The sequence below is a fragment of the Gymnogyps californianus genome, chromosome 10 (assembly GCF_018139145.2).
Source record: "Gymnogyps californianus isolate 813 chromosome 10, ASM1813914v2, whole genome shotgun sequence".
NCBI classification, from domain to species: Eukaryota; Metazoa; Chordata; class Aves; order Accipitriformes; family Cathartidae; genus Gymnogyps; species Gymnogyps californianus.
In genome coordinates, this window is record NC_059480.1 from 6130575 (window position 1) to 6148720 (window position 18146).

Below are 18146 nucleotides of genomic sequence, written 5' to 3' on the forward strand. Positions count from 1 at the left end.
GACGCCTGCAGAGTACCACGAGTCCAAGACTACATTACACACATCTGAGCCTGGTCCAAGTTCTTTCTGTCCCTCACAGGAGCAGATTAACTGGTCAGAAAACAAGTGTAATTGAATCCCCTCATCCAGGCAGAGGGAGTGCACAGCTTCTTACCAAAATCTAGGATTCTGGAGCAAATCTCTACTGAGTAGCTGCTACTCTCACAGCAGCTGCAAGCCTCCCACTCATTAACCTCTCCATTGAACCAGCAGTTTCTTAATAAGCCAACACAGGTTCTCAGAGAAGTCCATGACAGCAACCTACAAGCAAGCAATGATGTGCTCCTCAGGAGCTTTGGGATGCCTGTACAGAGCGCCCAGGATGTCCTCTAGTTCCCGGAAAGCTTTATATGAAGTGACACATAATTTGGAAAGCTCCTGAACGGGCTTGGTCTCAAAAAGAGGGTTGTAAGACCCAAAGGGCACAACTACTCCCACATCATACCTTACATGCCCTGTGCAGGTGCACAGAAGCAGCTGCCCAGAGCAGCACTGTCATGTGGACAACAGGGACAACCAAGCCAACCAACAGGTCTACACAGCTGCTTTTCTGCTGTGGTGTGTTACCAGCAGCACTTGGCTGCTTAGCGGTGACCACGCTGGCTGTCACAGAGCACAGCCAGTCAGGGTGACTCAGTAACAGTGGGACAGACTGCACTTTCAATTGCTGCAGGAAGCAGGAAAAGTGATTCACATCCTTTCAGCCAACGCTGGACCAGAGCGTCGTTCCAAGGCTCGAAAACTCCAGTGACAAAGAGAGTCTTCAAAATACAAGGCAAAAACCCAAGCCCCTGATGCTCTGTGCTTAGGAGTCTGTTCCCACCCCCATTCCTTCCCAGAAACACCACTCCTCTCTATTTGTGAAATTATAATCTACTCCCTGAACCCTTTTTTAAAAAAAACAAACAAACCAACCAACCAACCAAAAAATCCCAACAAAACAACACACAGATTCTTACCTCTCAAGCTTTTTGCTAGAAGGTCTATTGCATGCATTTCCAGGGAGGACAAGTAGTAATACTTATCTGCTTGCTTTAGCACCTTAGAATTTATTTATTTTTAAAAAATTTTAAAAGATGCAATGAAAATATTATTATACTGATGCACCAGTTATAACGGCAACCAATAACATTTTGCTCTTGTATAGTTCTAACAACACTTCACAAAGAAGGGAGAAGTATTATCTCAGGGTTTTTTGAGGGGGGAAGAGGAGATAAAAAGAGAATTTGCCAATAAATTGCCTGTGTCTTTTGTGGGTTTATACAGTTACACACCAATTTACAGCTGTTATAATCAATTTATAGCACAGATACAAGGGGGGAAATGCTGCAGAGGAGCTGATGAAAAAGCTTTCCTATTGCCAGAGAAAAAAAAAGGGAAGGGGACTACAGTGAAGAACTCTCATTTAGACTAACAAGGAGAATGAATCTATAAGGCCAGAGCATTTCCTCATCTCTCAAAACTGTCAAGTTTTCCCTGAAATCAAGGCCCTTGCTGCCAGTCACAGGAGGGACTGCTGTTGAATGTAGCCAGTGGTTTCTTGCGCTTTAATTTGTATTATACATGAGATTCAAGTAAGTACACTCAAAGCAAGCAAAGGCTTCTCCGTTTCCTAGGACGGAGTCTGCCGCCAGACACTCCTCCCTCCATCCTTTATTTATGCAGTCTGGATTTAACTCCAGAATTACATTAATGAAGAACTGGTCACATGTCTCTCAAGGTAGGGTTTTTATTGCCTAACTGGCCAATTCAGCTGAGAAAAACCTCCTCAAAATTTATGTTCTGAAGCCTCCTATAACTGAAATATCATGAGACTCAAATATTGAGTGAAACACTAAGGTTTTGCATAAATAGCAAGTGTTGATGTATCTAGGGTGAATGACAGATGCATATGCTCTATCTTCTTGCTTTACTTGGTTACCCAAACAGGTTTTGTAAGTCTCATCCAATCCTGAACACTTCAGAGACGAGTTCTCTTTGGCCAGCCTAGCAATGACCACTCTGACTCAGCCACACACATGCATGTTAAATTAATAGAGGTAAATTGCATAGGCCAGATGGGAAATGAAATATGCAAACAAACATAAAGAAAAATCAGTGTCATGTAAAATACATAGATCAGGAAAGAAGAATTACATGCATTCAAACATTTTTTTGGTTTGGTTGTGGGGTTTTTGTTCTTCCCCTCTTGCTCCCAAATAGCATGCTTCCAAGCATACTGCCTGCCTAGTTTGGGAAAGCGGATCCCCACAGTGCTGGCAATACCAAGGGAATTCTCAAGTATTACCTCCCTCCTTGAATACATTAGATGCCACACCAAGTTCTTTTAAATCTTGTATGCACAAAGAGGTCGACTTTTTAGTCTGGTAATCCTACCGTTAGTCACTTTTACAATACAGCATATGCAGACAGTCACTACACAGTCATTCAACACATTGAATCACCTGCAACAAACAGGTCCTTGCCACAAGAAAATAGCGATGGTTGGCCAAGCAAGAAGTAAGGGATTTAGCTGTGGATCCCAGTTCGTTTCACCACTTCTGGGAAAACCTATCAGTTTGTGGGGAGGTCTCCAGCTAAGTGTGTTGCCTTCACCTTTCCTTCATTTCTTGTTGATGAGAAACCAAAACAAAACTATTGCTCATGATACATTCCCCCATGAAATGTAGCAGAACCCCACAATGTAGTGGGGAGGATTCGGCTCTCTGGCCCAAAGTAGAAGATTTTCACATCTGGTCCTTTCTGTTGCTGAAATGCATCAGCATCCAGCCTCGCTCCATTTCCTGTTAGAATCCCACTAGCGGGCAGAGAAATCAGGACTGCTGGAAAATAGCGGGGGAGCCTACCTGGTGCCACTGGTTTGTTTTCCGTAGTGCTTGTAACCATGGCATCTGAGCAGCGAGAAATAAAAACCACACACCTTCAAAAGCGGAAGGGCTTCCACTTCCCCTGTCCTTCCCCTGAAACAAAAGAGTATCATTTTTTACTTGTTTTGTACTTACTGATTTTGTTTTTAGAGAACATTTAATCTTAAGAAACTGTTTAGACAAAGTTATTTTATACATTGCTCTGAATAAAGCCATAGACAGATTCAAATGGCCCAATTACTTATTTGGGTTTTGGTTTTCAAAGATACCAAAATCTGAACTGTCTGAACACATAATTTTGATTTGACTCTGTTTCTAAATGTTACCTCAGAGTTCAGATCTGTACCAAGACTGACAATTCGGGAATGTAGCTTAGCAGAGAACCCAGGCGAACAGAGCCATTTATGGGGCTGGGTTCTGCAGCTGTAGCTTCTTTTGCCAAAAGCTCTAAACATCACTTACTTTCTCTCTCCCCCCCCCCCCCTTCTTTTTGCCCCTTTGTCTAGACATGGGGCAATTCCAACCTTCCCAGTTTTGACAACTTTCTCATTTGTTATGGTCACAGCCCATGGAGGCACTCAGATTTAACCCTGTGCCTTCCTTTTGTGTCTGTATTTTAACAACTCCCCGTCTCCATTCATCTAAACTGTTCTTAAAGGTCCAAATATCAACATGATTCAAGAGACATTTGTCTTCACCTCTTTCTCAAATTCTCTCTCTGACAAGGAACCACTACATCTTACCCAAAGAAAGATAAAAATTATGTTTTGCTATTGATAAAACTATTTTTAAAAAGGTAAGCATTAAGCAATTTCAAAGAGGACGCAGTGCCCTTTGGAACTGTGTTATTATCCTCTTCCTCCAATTCTTTCACAAAAGTCACAAACCAGAGTGCAACAACCCAAATGTTTCCAGAGCAGCAAACTGTCACCTTCTATATATAGCCCAGGTGTCACAGTTCAACCCTAGTCTTATCTAACAGGCTTAGAGGTATGGAACACACAATGCTTGGAACGCTGTGGATACACTTAATTACAGCAATTTACTCACAGTAAGTTTTGGCAATCGGCTTCAAGTCACTACTATGTGCGTTCATAAAGTCTGCAAAGTTTGGGGAAGGCTGTTAGCATCCATACTCCCAGGAACACTCCTGCAGAACAAATAATACAGATTTCTCTCTCTGACACCCTCCTCTCAATTGAAAAACAAATTTTATATCTGAAAGATTTAAAAGCATTTTTCGGAAATGCTTGAATAAGCAAGTTAGACTGTATAAACCAACTAGGTGATAAATACCATCTCCATTTATAGACGCTTCTTAAAACAGATTAGAATGCAGTGCTGTGCTTCCCGGACCTAATTTACTGCCGGCTCATTCAGACACATGGAGGATTTACATTATGGTGGCCAAGATATCCCAACCTTCCTCTGTATTACTTCAGTTTGTCCCCTTGGAAGGCACTATGGGCAGCGTCACTGTTCAACAACTTCCTGAGCATTTGGACCCTTTGATCCTGTCAAATACATTCAAAAAGACTCTACCTGTAAAGCCACTGTTGTCAGCATAATGAGTAAAAGTTAACACCATAAACTTCACAGGCCTATGAACGCTAAATTAGGTGACAAAGGCAGTCATATATCACTTCATCAAACTAATTCTGTCAGTAAGGGAAATCTGTAAAACCATTTACAGTATGCAGTCTGGTTCAATTTATGTAATTCTGCTGTGAAATCGACTCACAACTATAAACTGTTTACTCAGATTAGGATATAGACACCTTTATTTTGCTAATCTGTTAGCTAATAGACTATCAGACAAACTTCTAAAAAAACCCAAATCAACCAAAAACCACAAACAGATTTTCCTCAAAAATCCAAACCAGAAATCCCTGAAAATTCTATTCTTTACGTTTAAGACTTACGCATCACCTTATAACAGCAGAGTACATACAGGGAAGGGATTTTAGGTGGACTGGTACAACTAATAAAACAATGTTGTACGTAAGTGCTTTCATAATCAGGTCTTTATAGTTGATGTCATTTAAATTCACTGCTCATGTAACACAAGGTAATTATTATTAAAAGAATATTAAATACCCTGCCTGACAACATCCAAAGCTTTAGGAGCCTCCATTTGAAGTAGTTTGGTAACCATCTTTTTGGATACGCTTAGCTAAAGACAATGGAAGAATTTCCTAGTTCTTTACACGATGTGGGAATCCTTCATTGTTGACATGTGATTTCAGCAGTTACAAATTTCAACACAATTCTAAAATATATATATTTATATTTGGATTGTCTCTGAAAGGAGGGGAGGCAAAAGAGAACTTCAAGGCAGCCAACAGTGAACAAAAGTCTTCCAGCCTTCAGCAGCAGGCAGGGAGGTGGAGTTTAGGAAGAGGCATGCATCTTCCTAGAAATCAGATCTGAACAGAAGGCACTCCTCCCCATCCTCCCCTTTCCTCCCAGCCCTGCACTGAGCAGCTGGGACAAAGTCTTCGCTATTCACAGACAGGCAGCAGCTCTTCAGAACACAAAAAAGGAGGGGCTTGTAAAGACAACTGCATAGAGACACTGGAAATACCTCCCAATCGCCACATTCTTCACATTGTCACTTCCTTCTGCATTGTGTCATACCATATGCTTTTTTAAATGCACAAATTGCAATACTTAAGACGCTGCTTTTGGCCCCAGGCTAGTAACGGAGTCTCCGTATGAGGGCCTGAAGGCACAGGCGGAGCAGCCCCGGAGCTTGCAGAGCTCAGTTCAAGGGCTGGGGTTGTTACTGAGCCTTCCATGCCACGCCGGAGATCATCCTGCAGCCAGAGCAGTTTCAGGTCATTCTTGGGTTTTCCATGCCCTGATGCAGACACCTATTTTTTTTTCTTCAATTCCATTATTTCCTGGAGGTTTTGGGTTCTTGGTTTTTTTTAGTAAATTAAAACCTCATTTAGCCCAAACAGGAAGAGAAACTATTCTAGCAGATAGTTATTACATTGCACAATAAAAAATACAACAAAGTTCACTTAAATACCATCTGATACAGAAATATACTGGTTGGTATAGCAAATTACACATGTTCTGTTGCTGCAAGAGGAAAAATAACAAGATGTTATTTTATTTCTTAGAATTCTGTATTGCTACAGAAACAAAATACATATTTTAGGACTCTAGAAACAACCGTACCTCTGCATTGCAGCTATTGCCACTCCCAATTGCTTAGCACAAAGAAGTTGGTCTGCAATCTAATTAAGCGTTTTCATCATAAACCTCTGGTTTTACCAAATTTAGAAATGCAACTGAACCATGAAAAAACAGTTTTCCACAATATGGGAAGACAGATTTGTCAGTATTCAAAATTCAAACTGAAAGTTAAGGGAAGTAGGAGATGTTTACTAACATAAGCACAAGAAAAGCACTGAGCCCAATTTATGTATCAGCTTCAGTCTTTATATGTTCCAGTCACTTTGTATATGGTCCCAACAAAACTGCAAACACTTAAAAGCTGGAGAGATGCAGTCAGCAGGAGCACAAGTCACAGCATATAGAATGGACAGATGGTTCAGATTAAATCATTAGTATAAATGCCTGTGTACAACCCACACCATGGATGTGGCTCTTACCTGGAAAGCTGAGAGCACTGAGTCTGTCTCGCCAGGGCTCCGCAGAACTGAGCCATACCAGTCCCAGTGCTCACCTAAATCGGAGCAGAGGTAAGCACAGGGCCACCCAACCCTTCTTCTGCTTCCTGCAGCTAAGAAGATTAAAGATTAAAGCCAACTAGAGAAATGCATTTGCTAAATTTATCCAGCACTTGTATGATTGGGTTCCTGGGTTTTCTGGTTTCTACGTTTGGTTTTTTGTTTCTCTTATGCAAAAAGGAACAGGAAATTTCAAAGGGAGTCAGCTGGTGACAACAGAAGGGAAAGCAGTAGACCTTACCTTAGAAAAGCAATGGCCAAATACATTAAAAAAAAAAGTACAGCCAATACTTTCGTGGACAGAAGTAGAATTTTTGAAGTTGACAGTGCAACAGCAACACAAGCAATTTACTTTTAGACCACTATAACAATTTAAAGAGGGTAATAAATTCACTATGTTCTGTCTTATTGTATTAATACACAGACTACAGAGAGAAACACACCTTGATAAATCCTGGAATACCAGGAAATTCTAATCCATCCTCAGATTTGTCTCCTTTTGTCTAGTTAAAACAACAGATGAAGTGCGAAGTAGCATGGCCCTCTAAGGCTGATGGTAAGAGCTCCCCCACCAAGCCATCTATCCTGGCTGCCGCAGGTGCTTGAGAACTGTTCCCCGTTCTGTATTACACAGAAATCATTGTACCCACCACTGGAAATGCATCACAGTTATGCCACAGCACCTGCTCATTTTGGTTAATCCAGTGCTGAAAACAGTTCTGGGTTGTTTTGTTGGCATTTGGGGGGGGGGGGGGTGGTGTTTGGGTTTTTTGGCAGTGGGAGGGTGAGGTTTTTTCTTTTTTTACAGGTGTAAACATGTGTCCTGTGAGTAATACCAGAAGCAAAGGGCCTGCCACCTAACTGCTCTTTTATAGTGCCTCAGAACACTGGACCTCCTTCAGAGCGTGTTCTTCAGCTAAAAAGCATTTTCTTTATTAGTGAATGGCAAGAGTTTTCATACTTTCATATTGTCCACTAAGGTTAAACAGTATTCATGTGCTGCCACAGCATCTTTTTGTCTGCAACTACTAGAGCCAGAGCCAGAAATACTGTAGAATGAAACCCCATCACACACACTCCTATTGCACATGGCAGCCTGATGTACCTCTGATTTTTTCAGCAGATGCCAAGAGAAATACGCATGATTAAGAGTTCAGTTGTCTCAGTTTCGACCCAGTCTTATACTACTTCTCCACTTAGGAAGCCTGGCAGAAGTTGGTTTTTGGTTTTTTGGGGGTTTTTGTGTTGTTTTTTTTTTTTTAAGTTGCACCAGCAAAGCACACTGACAAAGTTGTTCTACACCTTGGTTACCAGCCCTAAAAATACTGTCCTCTTCCACAACCCCCAAGGAAAAGGAGCTGATGAGCTATTCATTACCTTGTTCAATAGATCAAATATATTTCTCAAGTTCCTAACCACTTGTGAGCAAGTAAACACTGGAATTTCTGGAAGTTACACCTACAAACGTTATTCTCCTTTTAAGTCATCCGTTTGTCACTTTGCCAGAAGCATGCAACTCATTTCACCATGTTCTTTGAGTCAAAGGCTTATCAATGCATTAGGTTCTTTCCACCCTTGCTAGAGAGACAAAAAGAACCATCAAGGATCTTAATTCTCAGTAAGGAGAGCATTTGTTTTTCCCCTCCAAATTCATGACAGCTGTTAAGTGGACTAAAATCTGGTGCTTTTCAGTAGTCCGTTTCCCTTTTCCAAGCAGAAAGTTTATATTTGCGTTCACTGTCATTGGGCCAACAGCTCTTTGTTATGAATTTTGTCATCATCTTATTTGAAATTCAAGACACAGATCCTTCCCTTTACATCAACTAATGTCATAGCAAACTCAACGGCCCCAAAATACAAGAAGCTGAATAGAGGAAAAAACAAGGCTGGCAAAACTGCCAAATATAATCACAGGACACCAGTGACGCCTAGGGGCTACTGAGGTGGGAGAAACTCTCTCTGATGAAGACTGTTGCCAACAGTTCTGCAGTGTAAAGCAAGCCATTATCTTTGAGTGCTGACAGAAGGCACATCACCAAGCAGGAGTACATGAATGCCTGAAGCCACATTTAACTCGTACTCTTATTATATTTACGACTGCAAAAAATTACCAGAAGCAGAAATAACTGTGAAACATTACCTGGTAATTTATTGCATCAGCAGCGCTTCAGTTCTCCCAATGTTACATATCAATTATCAAAACTTACATCCAAATGCTAGCACAATACTTTCTCTGCTGAGTTGCACAGATACCCTATGTACGGGCATGACACTCAGATTTGTAGTTCTGTAAACTGCTTCATCAATACATCTCCCCTCTGCATGTTTAGCTAACCAAGGAACCAAAGTGCTATTAGGACAAAAGTGTTTTCAGACTTCACATACACAGAACCGCTCATGTATTTAGGGTCAATTCAGAAGACTTCAAAGGGACTTGGATGATGTGTTGAACAAGTATGCTTTAAAATGCATGTCTCGACAACAGAGTGCACAACACTACAATTCTACCCTTGCTGTGAAGGCAATTCACCTGTGTGGTGAACTATTTTGTGGTACAGAAACACCTTGATTTTGCAGCTCTCAGAAATATCTGGGTCCCTCATGACCAAACTAGGGTTTGCACTAGCTTGTTCTGTTTTAAAAAACCACAAACCTCTCAAAACAGTCATGGAAAAAAAGACCTAATGAGGGTCTCATAACCCGAGTACCTCGTAAACTGGAGGGGTGGTCCAAAGCAGCATCACACACCCACTGAACTACATCACTGCTCAAAGTGAGAAAATAGAAATCTTCAAGCCTCCCCACTTTCTCCACTCAGAGTATAAAACAAGAACATCAACAGGAAAGTACACTAGCTTGACGAGTTTCAGCAATCTTCAGAAAACATGACACTTCACACCATGACAGACGACTAATAGTCACTGTACAAAGCAAATTCAAGGGGCGTAACTGGAATTCTCTACCTCTAAGCTACCAATATAAAACCACAGAGGGCTGCAGGAGAAAAGGTATCTACAGCTGACATTAAACAAAGCGAAAAGGACAATGTGTCTTCTGGTGGTTTTGAACAACAGACACAGAGAACCTAGCTGCACACGCTCTTCCAGGTAGTAAATTTGTACATGTTTTCAGAACGACTAGTCAATATAAAGATTAATCTTCCATTTGACCACTAAACTTACAGGTCAGACAAGCTGGCAACAATTTTACTTTAGGACAGTAAGCCACAACTAACTTCATAGCTCACAAGTTCTTCAGTTTGAAATACCAGTTCACATACCAGTAACACACATATTTTTGCTTCTTACATGGAGTAGAAGGCTCAAGGAACAAAAAGGCAACTAAAAATATATCTGTTTTATTTACCAGTTTTCTAAAAAGCAAAGTCATAAAAATTAGTCACAAGTGGCAAAACCAAAATATATTGCACAGTGTACAGAAAACATTGTTGACATGTTGACAAAGTGTCATCACAAATAAGTCATCTTACAACAGTTTGGAAAAATTACAGCTTCAGAATCTTATCTATAAATGGAGGCATGTAGATTTAAAGTTACAGGAAAATATTTTAATACCACCCTGTAAATGCAAACACTTTAAGGATGCAAGATTAAGTCCATAAGTAAGCACATCCACAAAATGCTCTAAATATACTTTTCTCTTCCTTTCACTAAGTTATGGTTACAAGATGGTCATTGAAAAAAACAAACAAAAAAGAAATGAGAACAAATAAAGGAAAAAAGCATGCTAAAGCAAAGAAGTTCAAAGTAGTTGAGAAGTCCCTGAAAATAATTTGGCTAATTATGATGCACTCCTTTATATAAAGCTTTTATTTTTCCCAAACCCTGGTCCAATTAAAACTATTTCTGTTTACATGTAAAAATGGAATATATTTAATATGTTGGTATAGCTGCACTGTTCCATTTATGATTAAAACATTTAATACATCAGACTTGAACACCAACATTTTAAAATTTCTCATTCAGTTTATATTTACATATATTTAAGTTTAACCTTGCTAAACTATTAAAGACAGGAATCAGATCTTGCTGGGTAGTGCTTCACACTACATTTAAGATGCTTATTTTTTAAATTGTGATTCTACTTGTTTCACAAGTTCACACACTCTGGTATCTGCAGAACCTGTCTCCAATGCAAATTTCCTCATGACACTGTCCAATTAATAACTAATTACTTTATACAAATTATTTCTTCCACTGAACAAATACCAGTCACTTCTGCATGTTTTTGGTGGTGTCAGATCTAACTTCACATCCTCTTTGTATGCAAAGAGAAATATTTTTATAGAATGAAAATAACCTTAAATTTCAGTGAATAGAAATGTTATCCTAATAAAAAAGGAAATGCTTTCCATGAAAAATATTTTAAGACAATCATATCAAAGTGAATTGAATTTCTCCGTGTTTTTCACCCCAAGACCAACAGCTGCTATCTAGCAATATTGCAACTAAATGTCCTTTAACTAACCAATATATTAAAGTTGCTCTTTCATGTTCTCTTCCCACATCCAACATGTATAAACAGCACAAGAACATAAAGTACACATATTCAAGTCAATACAATCTCAGAGGCATTAAAATTAAATCCTTGACAGCAAAGGATTCCAGCCACGCTAAGTTTTAGATTATGCAATTCAAATATAGTGAAAGTCAACGCTATTCTCAAAATCACTTCTTTTTTTACAAGAACTATCTTCAGATGACAAGAAATGTCTAATCCTCTCTTGCCACATACAAGTCTGATGTTTGTTTAGCCACACAGGAGAAAACTGACGGCCAACCTCCTGACAGAAAATCAGAAATAAAGGTTAAAGTTATACCAAGCTTTGTCTAACAGTCACTGGAGCATACGCAGTCATCCTCTGTGGTCTTAGTTTTTAAAATCTTTAAGCATAAAGATTTCTTGTGTATGAATTCTCAGAAATGATGCTTCAAGGTAATAAACAGTTCATAGTATTGCAGCGTCCATTTAAATAAAAGGCTACAAAGTTGTCAGCACTCATCTATACTTTCTTACACATTCACGTAAGTATTTTAACCCAAGACCATCTTACAAAATTAGTTCAACATTTCTCTTAGACAAAAAAGGTTCCTACATTGAAAACTATAGGAAACAAACAAAGAGGATGGGATCAACTGGTATGAGAAGGGCAAGTGCGAATTGATTTGCCTGAAGGTTATTTCTTCTACTATGCTGGACCACTTCAAATATTAAGAACAATGCTAAAGAGCCACTAAGCAAAATTGTTAAAACAATTTATAATGCTGAATCATTACCAAAAGGAGATTTGAATAAACCGTATGTATGTAAGGGGATTTTCAGTACTCATTAACCCACTTTACAAAAAACAGTAGGCATCAATGAAAGCTTCTATAGTTTATAAAGAAATATTCGAGGCATATAAGCGCAAAATATGAGTCTGTCTTTTTTAAAGAAAAGCTATACCATCTTCAACAATGTCCTTACTGGGAAGAGATTGCCACCATTTAAAAAAGAGATTCATTCACAAATGACTCTTCTAGAGCAAGGAAAAACACATTTGTTTTTATGAACTGGATTCATCTTGCTGGATACAAGATTAAAACCTTTATGGATCATCACTGTAGTTTTGAAGCAGCTTTGAAAACAACAGGCTCAAAGGCTATGTTTGTTCTTCACTGACTTGACTCAGGGAAACCAAGTTGTTTTCCCCACTGTCTTCAATCATTTCATTAAGGTCCATTTCATGGATTTCTTCATCATATGATGTATAAAAATTGCTCTGTATATTGTCCTCACAAAAAATACATTCCTAAAAAGAAAAAAAAAAGAAAATTATAGAAACACTCATAAGTGAAGGAAAGAAAAAAAGGGGGGGGGGGGCGGCAAAAAAAAAAAAAAAAAAACCAAAACTTTTTCAAACAACAGTCCATTTGCATGTGATCCCTGATTCCAAGGGAACCTTTACATCTGTGCTACAACTACCAGATATATTCCATTCCCCAACTTTCCCACACACAATCATTTTATAACATGTAGTAAATCAATACCGGTACTTGAGAACTCTACTGGAAGCAGTTATGTCATTTATAATGCTGACATTTTACATGCACTTCCAATCACCTTTTCCTCCATTTGATTGCTAACCCTGCAATAATATATTCATGTCAGTTGCAGTTCTTAAGAGACTGAAGTAGTATTAACATTGCAGTAACATTAACATCAGGATTAGGATTCCACTGCAATTCTGTTACACTGACTTTTGAAACACTCATGTGCAAAGAGAGCCTCTGCATTTGATAACTTATGTGCAAAAGAGCTACAAATGATGGAAAGCTCAGGGAAAAGAGAACGCAATCAGGTATTTGTGTGTGAATAAGTAAAATACACAGACAACAAATAAAACTGCAAGGATGCTTTGTTTTCTTTTTTGCTTTTCAAGCCATTAATCGACTTACAGAATCAAGGCAAGAGATGATCTTGCATGAGAAGGATAGAAAAAAGGAACAGTGTACTCCTATTAATTTTGTACTTTCTAGAGAGCAATGGGCATAAATTTCTGAGCACAAAATAAAGATTTTTATGTAGTGAAGTTTCTGGCTGTGTTGATAAAGGATTTCAAAACAGATAGACAGAAATTTAGAAATAGAAAGGAAATTTCTCATACTGTATTCACAACTACTTTGACTTTCCCCATTGGAAAGACGACTTATGGTAAATTAAATCTAGCCAGAAACCACTGCATGGAAGTTTGAATTAATTTTTTTCTCTGCATAATTGACCAAGATTTCATAGCAACAAGAATGGAAGAGTCTAACATAGGCAGCTAATAATTTAAGCACTGTTACACATGCAAAAGTAACTAACTCATTTAAACTTACGGAATTAGCAACAGTTTTTGGCAGTCCACCTTGCTGGATCCATGGATGAACTTCAATAAGCTCTCTTTTTTGTTCTTCTGTAAATTTTGGCTGTAGTTTCTGCATTTGCTTTAATTTCTGCTTATCTTCTTTTAAAACTGTTTCCAAATCTCTAAAATAAAACATATTTAGAAATTGAGTTTCAACAGTTTCTGGGCTTTATGCCTATATAAGGTTACACAGTCAAATACTAACAGTTTTAAAGACTATTTTTGTTCTGGAATGTTAAGCTTACAAATCTTATATTGGAAGAAAATTAAGTGTCATTACTTCAGCAGCTTTCTGCATTTGCAGACAACTTTAATGCATCTCTGCTGGCTCATTGTCTTTTTAAATTCCATCAGTGAAAACAGTTTTCTTAGAGCTATTCAGGCAGCACCACTGGTGAAACCACCAAGAACTCCAGTTTCCCTCTGCTGCTGCTGCAGTAAGTTCCAAGTTCCCCTTCACTGGGAGGACAACCCAAAACAGACGTTAGATGCACATATGAGATACTAAAGCAGAAGTAGTAAGATATGTTTAAGAAGGTCATCAAGAATGGATTAAACTTCAGGACTGAGAGGGAGAGGTTTAGAAAACATTGCTCTATTTCCGCAGCCAAAGTTCTTTCTCCCCATAACGCCCCACCTTGATTCAGAAACTTTAAAAAAACCCACACCACACCAAACATTTACAAGCTGTATACCTCCATAAAAGATGACAATAGAAAGCAAGTTCCAAGAAACCCAGTACTATTTCTGTTCCTTACAGCATACCCAAGAACAGGTTGGCTTTACGCTTCTCTTCTTGGGCATCACGCTCTGACAGTAAGCTTAACTCTTCTTATCACAATATCCTGTTTTATATCTACTATGTTCTCTTTGGCAGGCTTTGTTACTCTTAGAGTCTATGGGAATTCCCATCTATAGTTGTCAACCCTTCAGGCTACAACAACTGAGAAATGCCAAGGTATTTTTAAATCTAGGGAAAATTTGTGAAGTTCTTACGATGAGTTCTCTATTTTTTTCCCCATCGTCCCTGTGCTTCTGTATTTTGAAAGCTTGTTTTCCTTCCCTTTCAAAAGACTTGTCTTTACTGAAACTTCCTTTCAAAATACCATTTACTGCTCCCAAGAAAGATAAACAAGAAGATTAAAAAAAAAAAAAATCTGCAGACTTGTCACTCCCTCTCCCCCTATATCTGCTCTTTGCTATTGAAGCAGGGAATTTTTTTTTTTTTTTTTTTTTTTTTTTTTTTTTTAAGTAAAGGTTCTTCTGTTAGAAACCTTATGATTTTTACCTTCTACTTCCTTGTCCTGTTTGAATGGGGATTTATGGAGAAGAATGAACACATGGAAGTTAACAACCCAGGGAAAAAACAACACAAGGCAGAGAAAGCAGCGTGCCACTGAATGTGGCATCTCAAGGACACCAGCCAGGGAGTACAGATTTTCCATGCTACAGACCATCATTAGATCTAAGCATACTTGCCAGGATCTATTAATCGGACTACAAGGATTTCTAGGCAAGTAGTTACAAATCACTAACTGTAAAACAGCTTCAAAAAAAATACACACAGTTAATTTCAACTCAGGTAATTGATCTAAAAATATAGGTAAGCCTAATAAAATAATTTTTACTTTTTGAGAACTTGTGTAGTATACAAAAGATATAAAGGAAGCAAGAATTCTTCTTGACACTGAGCTAAACATTAAAACCAACTTACTTCTATTGAGACACAGATTCACATATGTCTTTCCTTCTGTACACCCTGCTCCCCCCACATATATATAGTTCATGAAGGACTACAACATTGGCATTACCGTGAAGGTATCTGGTAAGTCATCATAACAGTGTCATCTGTGTTTGCCATCAAAAGCCATATAGGATCCTGAAGGACATATTTAATGAAGTGCTCACTTTCTTCCATTTCTGCCTTCATTTTAGTTTTATGATGATTTTCTGAGGAATCAATACTCCCAAAGTATTTGCTGGTATGACTAGTTTCACTACTGCCTTTAAAAAGAAATTTAAAGTTTCATTTTAAATTGTCAAATACATAGATTATCTGAATGCTTTTGAAAATAGAGAAGATTAAAGAGAACTGAAAGTATAAATACAACCACTATTTTATTTCATTTTTTAAACAGAGGGAACTTCCACCTCTAAGTAACTGCATTAATATTTTTAAAACTCAAATCCTCAAGCTAAGTCTCCATTAAATTTCAACAGAATAATTAGCTTACTTAAATTAAAAACTCTGAAATGAAACATGGAGTACAGTATTTTCATTATTCTATCATACCTACATACTATCTTAATGGCTATTTTACACACACTTAAGGATTCTATACTGTAAATCAAGCACAAATAGAAAAACTTTCATGTTGCGTAATAAAAAAAGAAACCACGAATAAACTATGCAACGAGGATTAAAGACAAAGATTTTTACATAAAGCACTTGATGTTCAAGTGGTGTTTGCAATACCTCACGCTCCAACTCTTCTAAAATGCTAAGAGAGTACTCCCTGCCAGTGTTACCTGTTCTGCTCCCTGACATGCCACAGCCATTGGATCCAGACCCCAGAGACTCAGCAGCTGCAGATACACCACTCCCTGAAGAAGCTGAACCAGTGCCTGAACATGCGTCTTCTTGAAGTAAAATGTCAAGCAGGACACTAGACATGGAGAGTGCATCACTATTTTGAGCATCCATTGGAGATTCAGCCTAATGATAAGAAGGGGACGGGAAAAAAATAAAATTAAAAACCCCAAACCAAAACCCAAGGCTATTTCATTACTAATCATTTACATTTAGTATTGATCCATTTCACTTTATATTCTAATATGTTTACACAGTTATTCAAAGACAGACAACCACCAATAACATATGCCAAGACCAACTGAGGAATAATGAAGTGGACTGATAGGCAGACAAGTGGTCCTTCAGTAAGGCTGAGACTTCAATTCAATGTCTCTTTAAAAAAAAAATATATATAGTTTAGTGAGGAAGTAAGGAAGGCATTTGCTATTCACTTTTGACAGCCCCTACTGTCCTGGACGAGTCAGAATTTATCCAAGCCACCTAAGACATACTAGCAGTTGCTCCTACTATAATCTACCTCAAAGAGATTTGTATCAACAATCCATCACCATTACTACTCTCAATGCACGATGAGAAGGAAGAAGGTGTTCCCAGATCCAAGCTTCCTAGGCAAGATAATTTATTCGTATGTTTTTAAGGGAAAGAGCATTAACTACGCTGACTTCTAACATAAGCGAAGCCTCACTGCAAGTCAGTTTGAAGATTAAATATTAGAAATTAAGGTTGACAGAACTTCACAAAATACATAATAATGGAAAGAACTAGCTTTATCCTTAACACATTCCAGAACAAGTGCCTGTACACAACACATTTTCCAGTAAGTGATGAGGAAACTACAGAAAGTTACATTTTGCAGGTTTCTAAAGAACAGGAACTAATAGTTCAAGGAAATTCAAAATAATTTGCCAGCAAAATTGTTACTATTATGTTTTATTATCGAGCTTCTTTTAATCCAGCAGAGGCATCTCAGAGCATGCTGTAAGTTAGACTGTCACAGATGGCACTGTTATACCACAGCACAATTCAGAAGTCTTTATAGAGAAGAGATAAGATTCCAGACATGTTATGTAATGCACAGAATATATTAGTCCAACTATGGCACTGGATGCACATACCCCTGAAAATTTCTCCATAAGTGGCATTTGCATGACTAGTACGATAGAATTTTTTTTAATGAAAACCAAATGCATTTGTTCTCAAGATCATGAGATAACAAGCATGTAATAACAGAATGTGACAAGTTTTTGCACTGTATCAAACAAGTTTGGAAGTTTCTCTAGAAAAACATAGATACAACAAAATCCATTTCTCTCTGTTCTCCCTCCATTTGTCCCCCTTAAGGATCAATATCAAGAGTATTAGTTAAAATAAATCATCTGGAAACTAACCAGGGAGAAAAGTTTAACATGGAGATCTAAATGTTCCCCACAGTGTGGGGAAACAAGCATTTTCAGAATTTTTTCCTTGCTCCTCCTTTATAACTTCTAATATAGATACGTGCTTATGACTCACTGCACAAAGAAAATCATCTAATCAGCTGCTGGCATCAACACTAACAATGGTTTTTACTGATTACTTACAGTAGTTTAGATCTCAGACATGCCTAAAAGTAAAAGCCACCCCTTCCAATGCCTGCTTTCCTTTTATCAGCAGTGAACTCAAGTTCTACTTTGTAACTGCACCATTAGATGCAGAGACCAGTTACAAACCACAGCACAAGAAAAGCAGGAGGGAGGAAGGAGCCAGTCTAAAAGGTTTAGGTTGCAACTCAATCCCATCAGTGACTTAGCATTTACAAAGATATTCTATGGTGCCTTTAGAAAACCCTAATATTAGCCTACCTATTTCTGTCATAAAAACCTTTATGGACATATTGCTCCATCTGAAGTTTCTGTAAGGTTATTTGTTAAACTGACTCGTCAAATTTGAATGAGCCAGGAAAAAACCAACCCTGAAGTTACCAAATAGCTCAGCATAGTTTTAGTGTACCAAATAAAAATAAAGTTATGGTCTGCAAGTAATAATTCATTCTTCCT

General features: G+C 38.2%; 1 protein-coding gene across 3 annotated transcripts in view; it reads right to left on the reverse strand.

The window, feature by feature from the left end:
• Positions 1-9964: 9964 nt before the first annotated feature.
• The window catches only part of PER2 (period circadian regulator 2), a 42778-nt gene continuing 34596 nt past the window's right edge, over positions 9965-18146 (reverse strand). For all 3 annotated transcript variants that reach the window (XM_050902234.1, XM_050902231.1, XM_050902232.1), the window contains 4 exons: positions 16047-16233; positions 15329-15521; positions 13489-13639; positions 9965-12419 (listed from right to left, as the gene is read on the reverse strand). In XM_050902234.1, the coding sequence (XP_050758191.1) occupies positions 12270-12419; positions 13489-13639; positions 15329-15521; positions 16047-16233 (681 nt within the window). In that variant the 3' untranslated portion in view covers positions 9965-12269. The remainder of the gene's footprint in view (positions 12420-13488; positions 13640-15328; positions 15522-16046; positions 16234-18146) is intronic.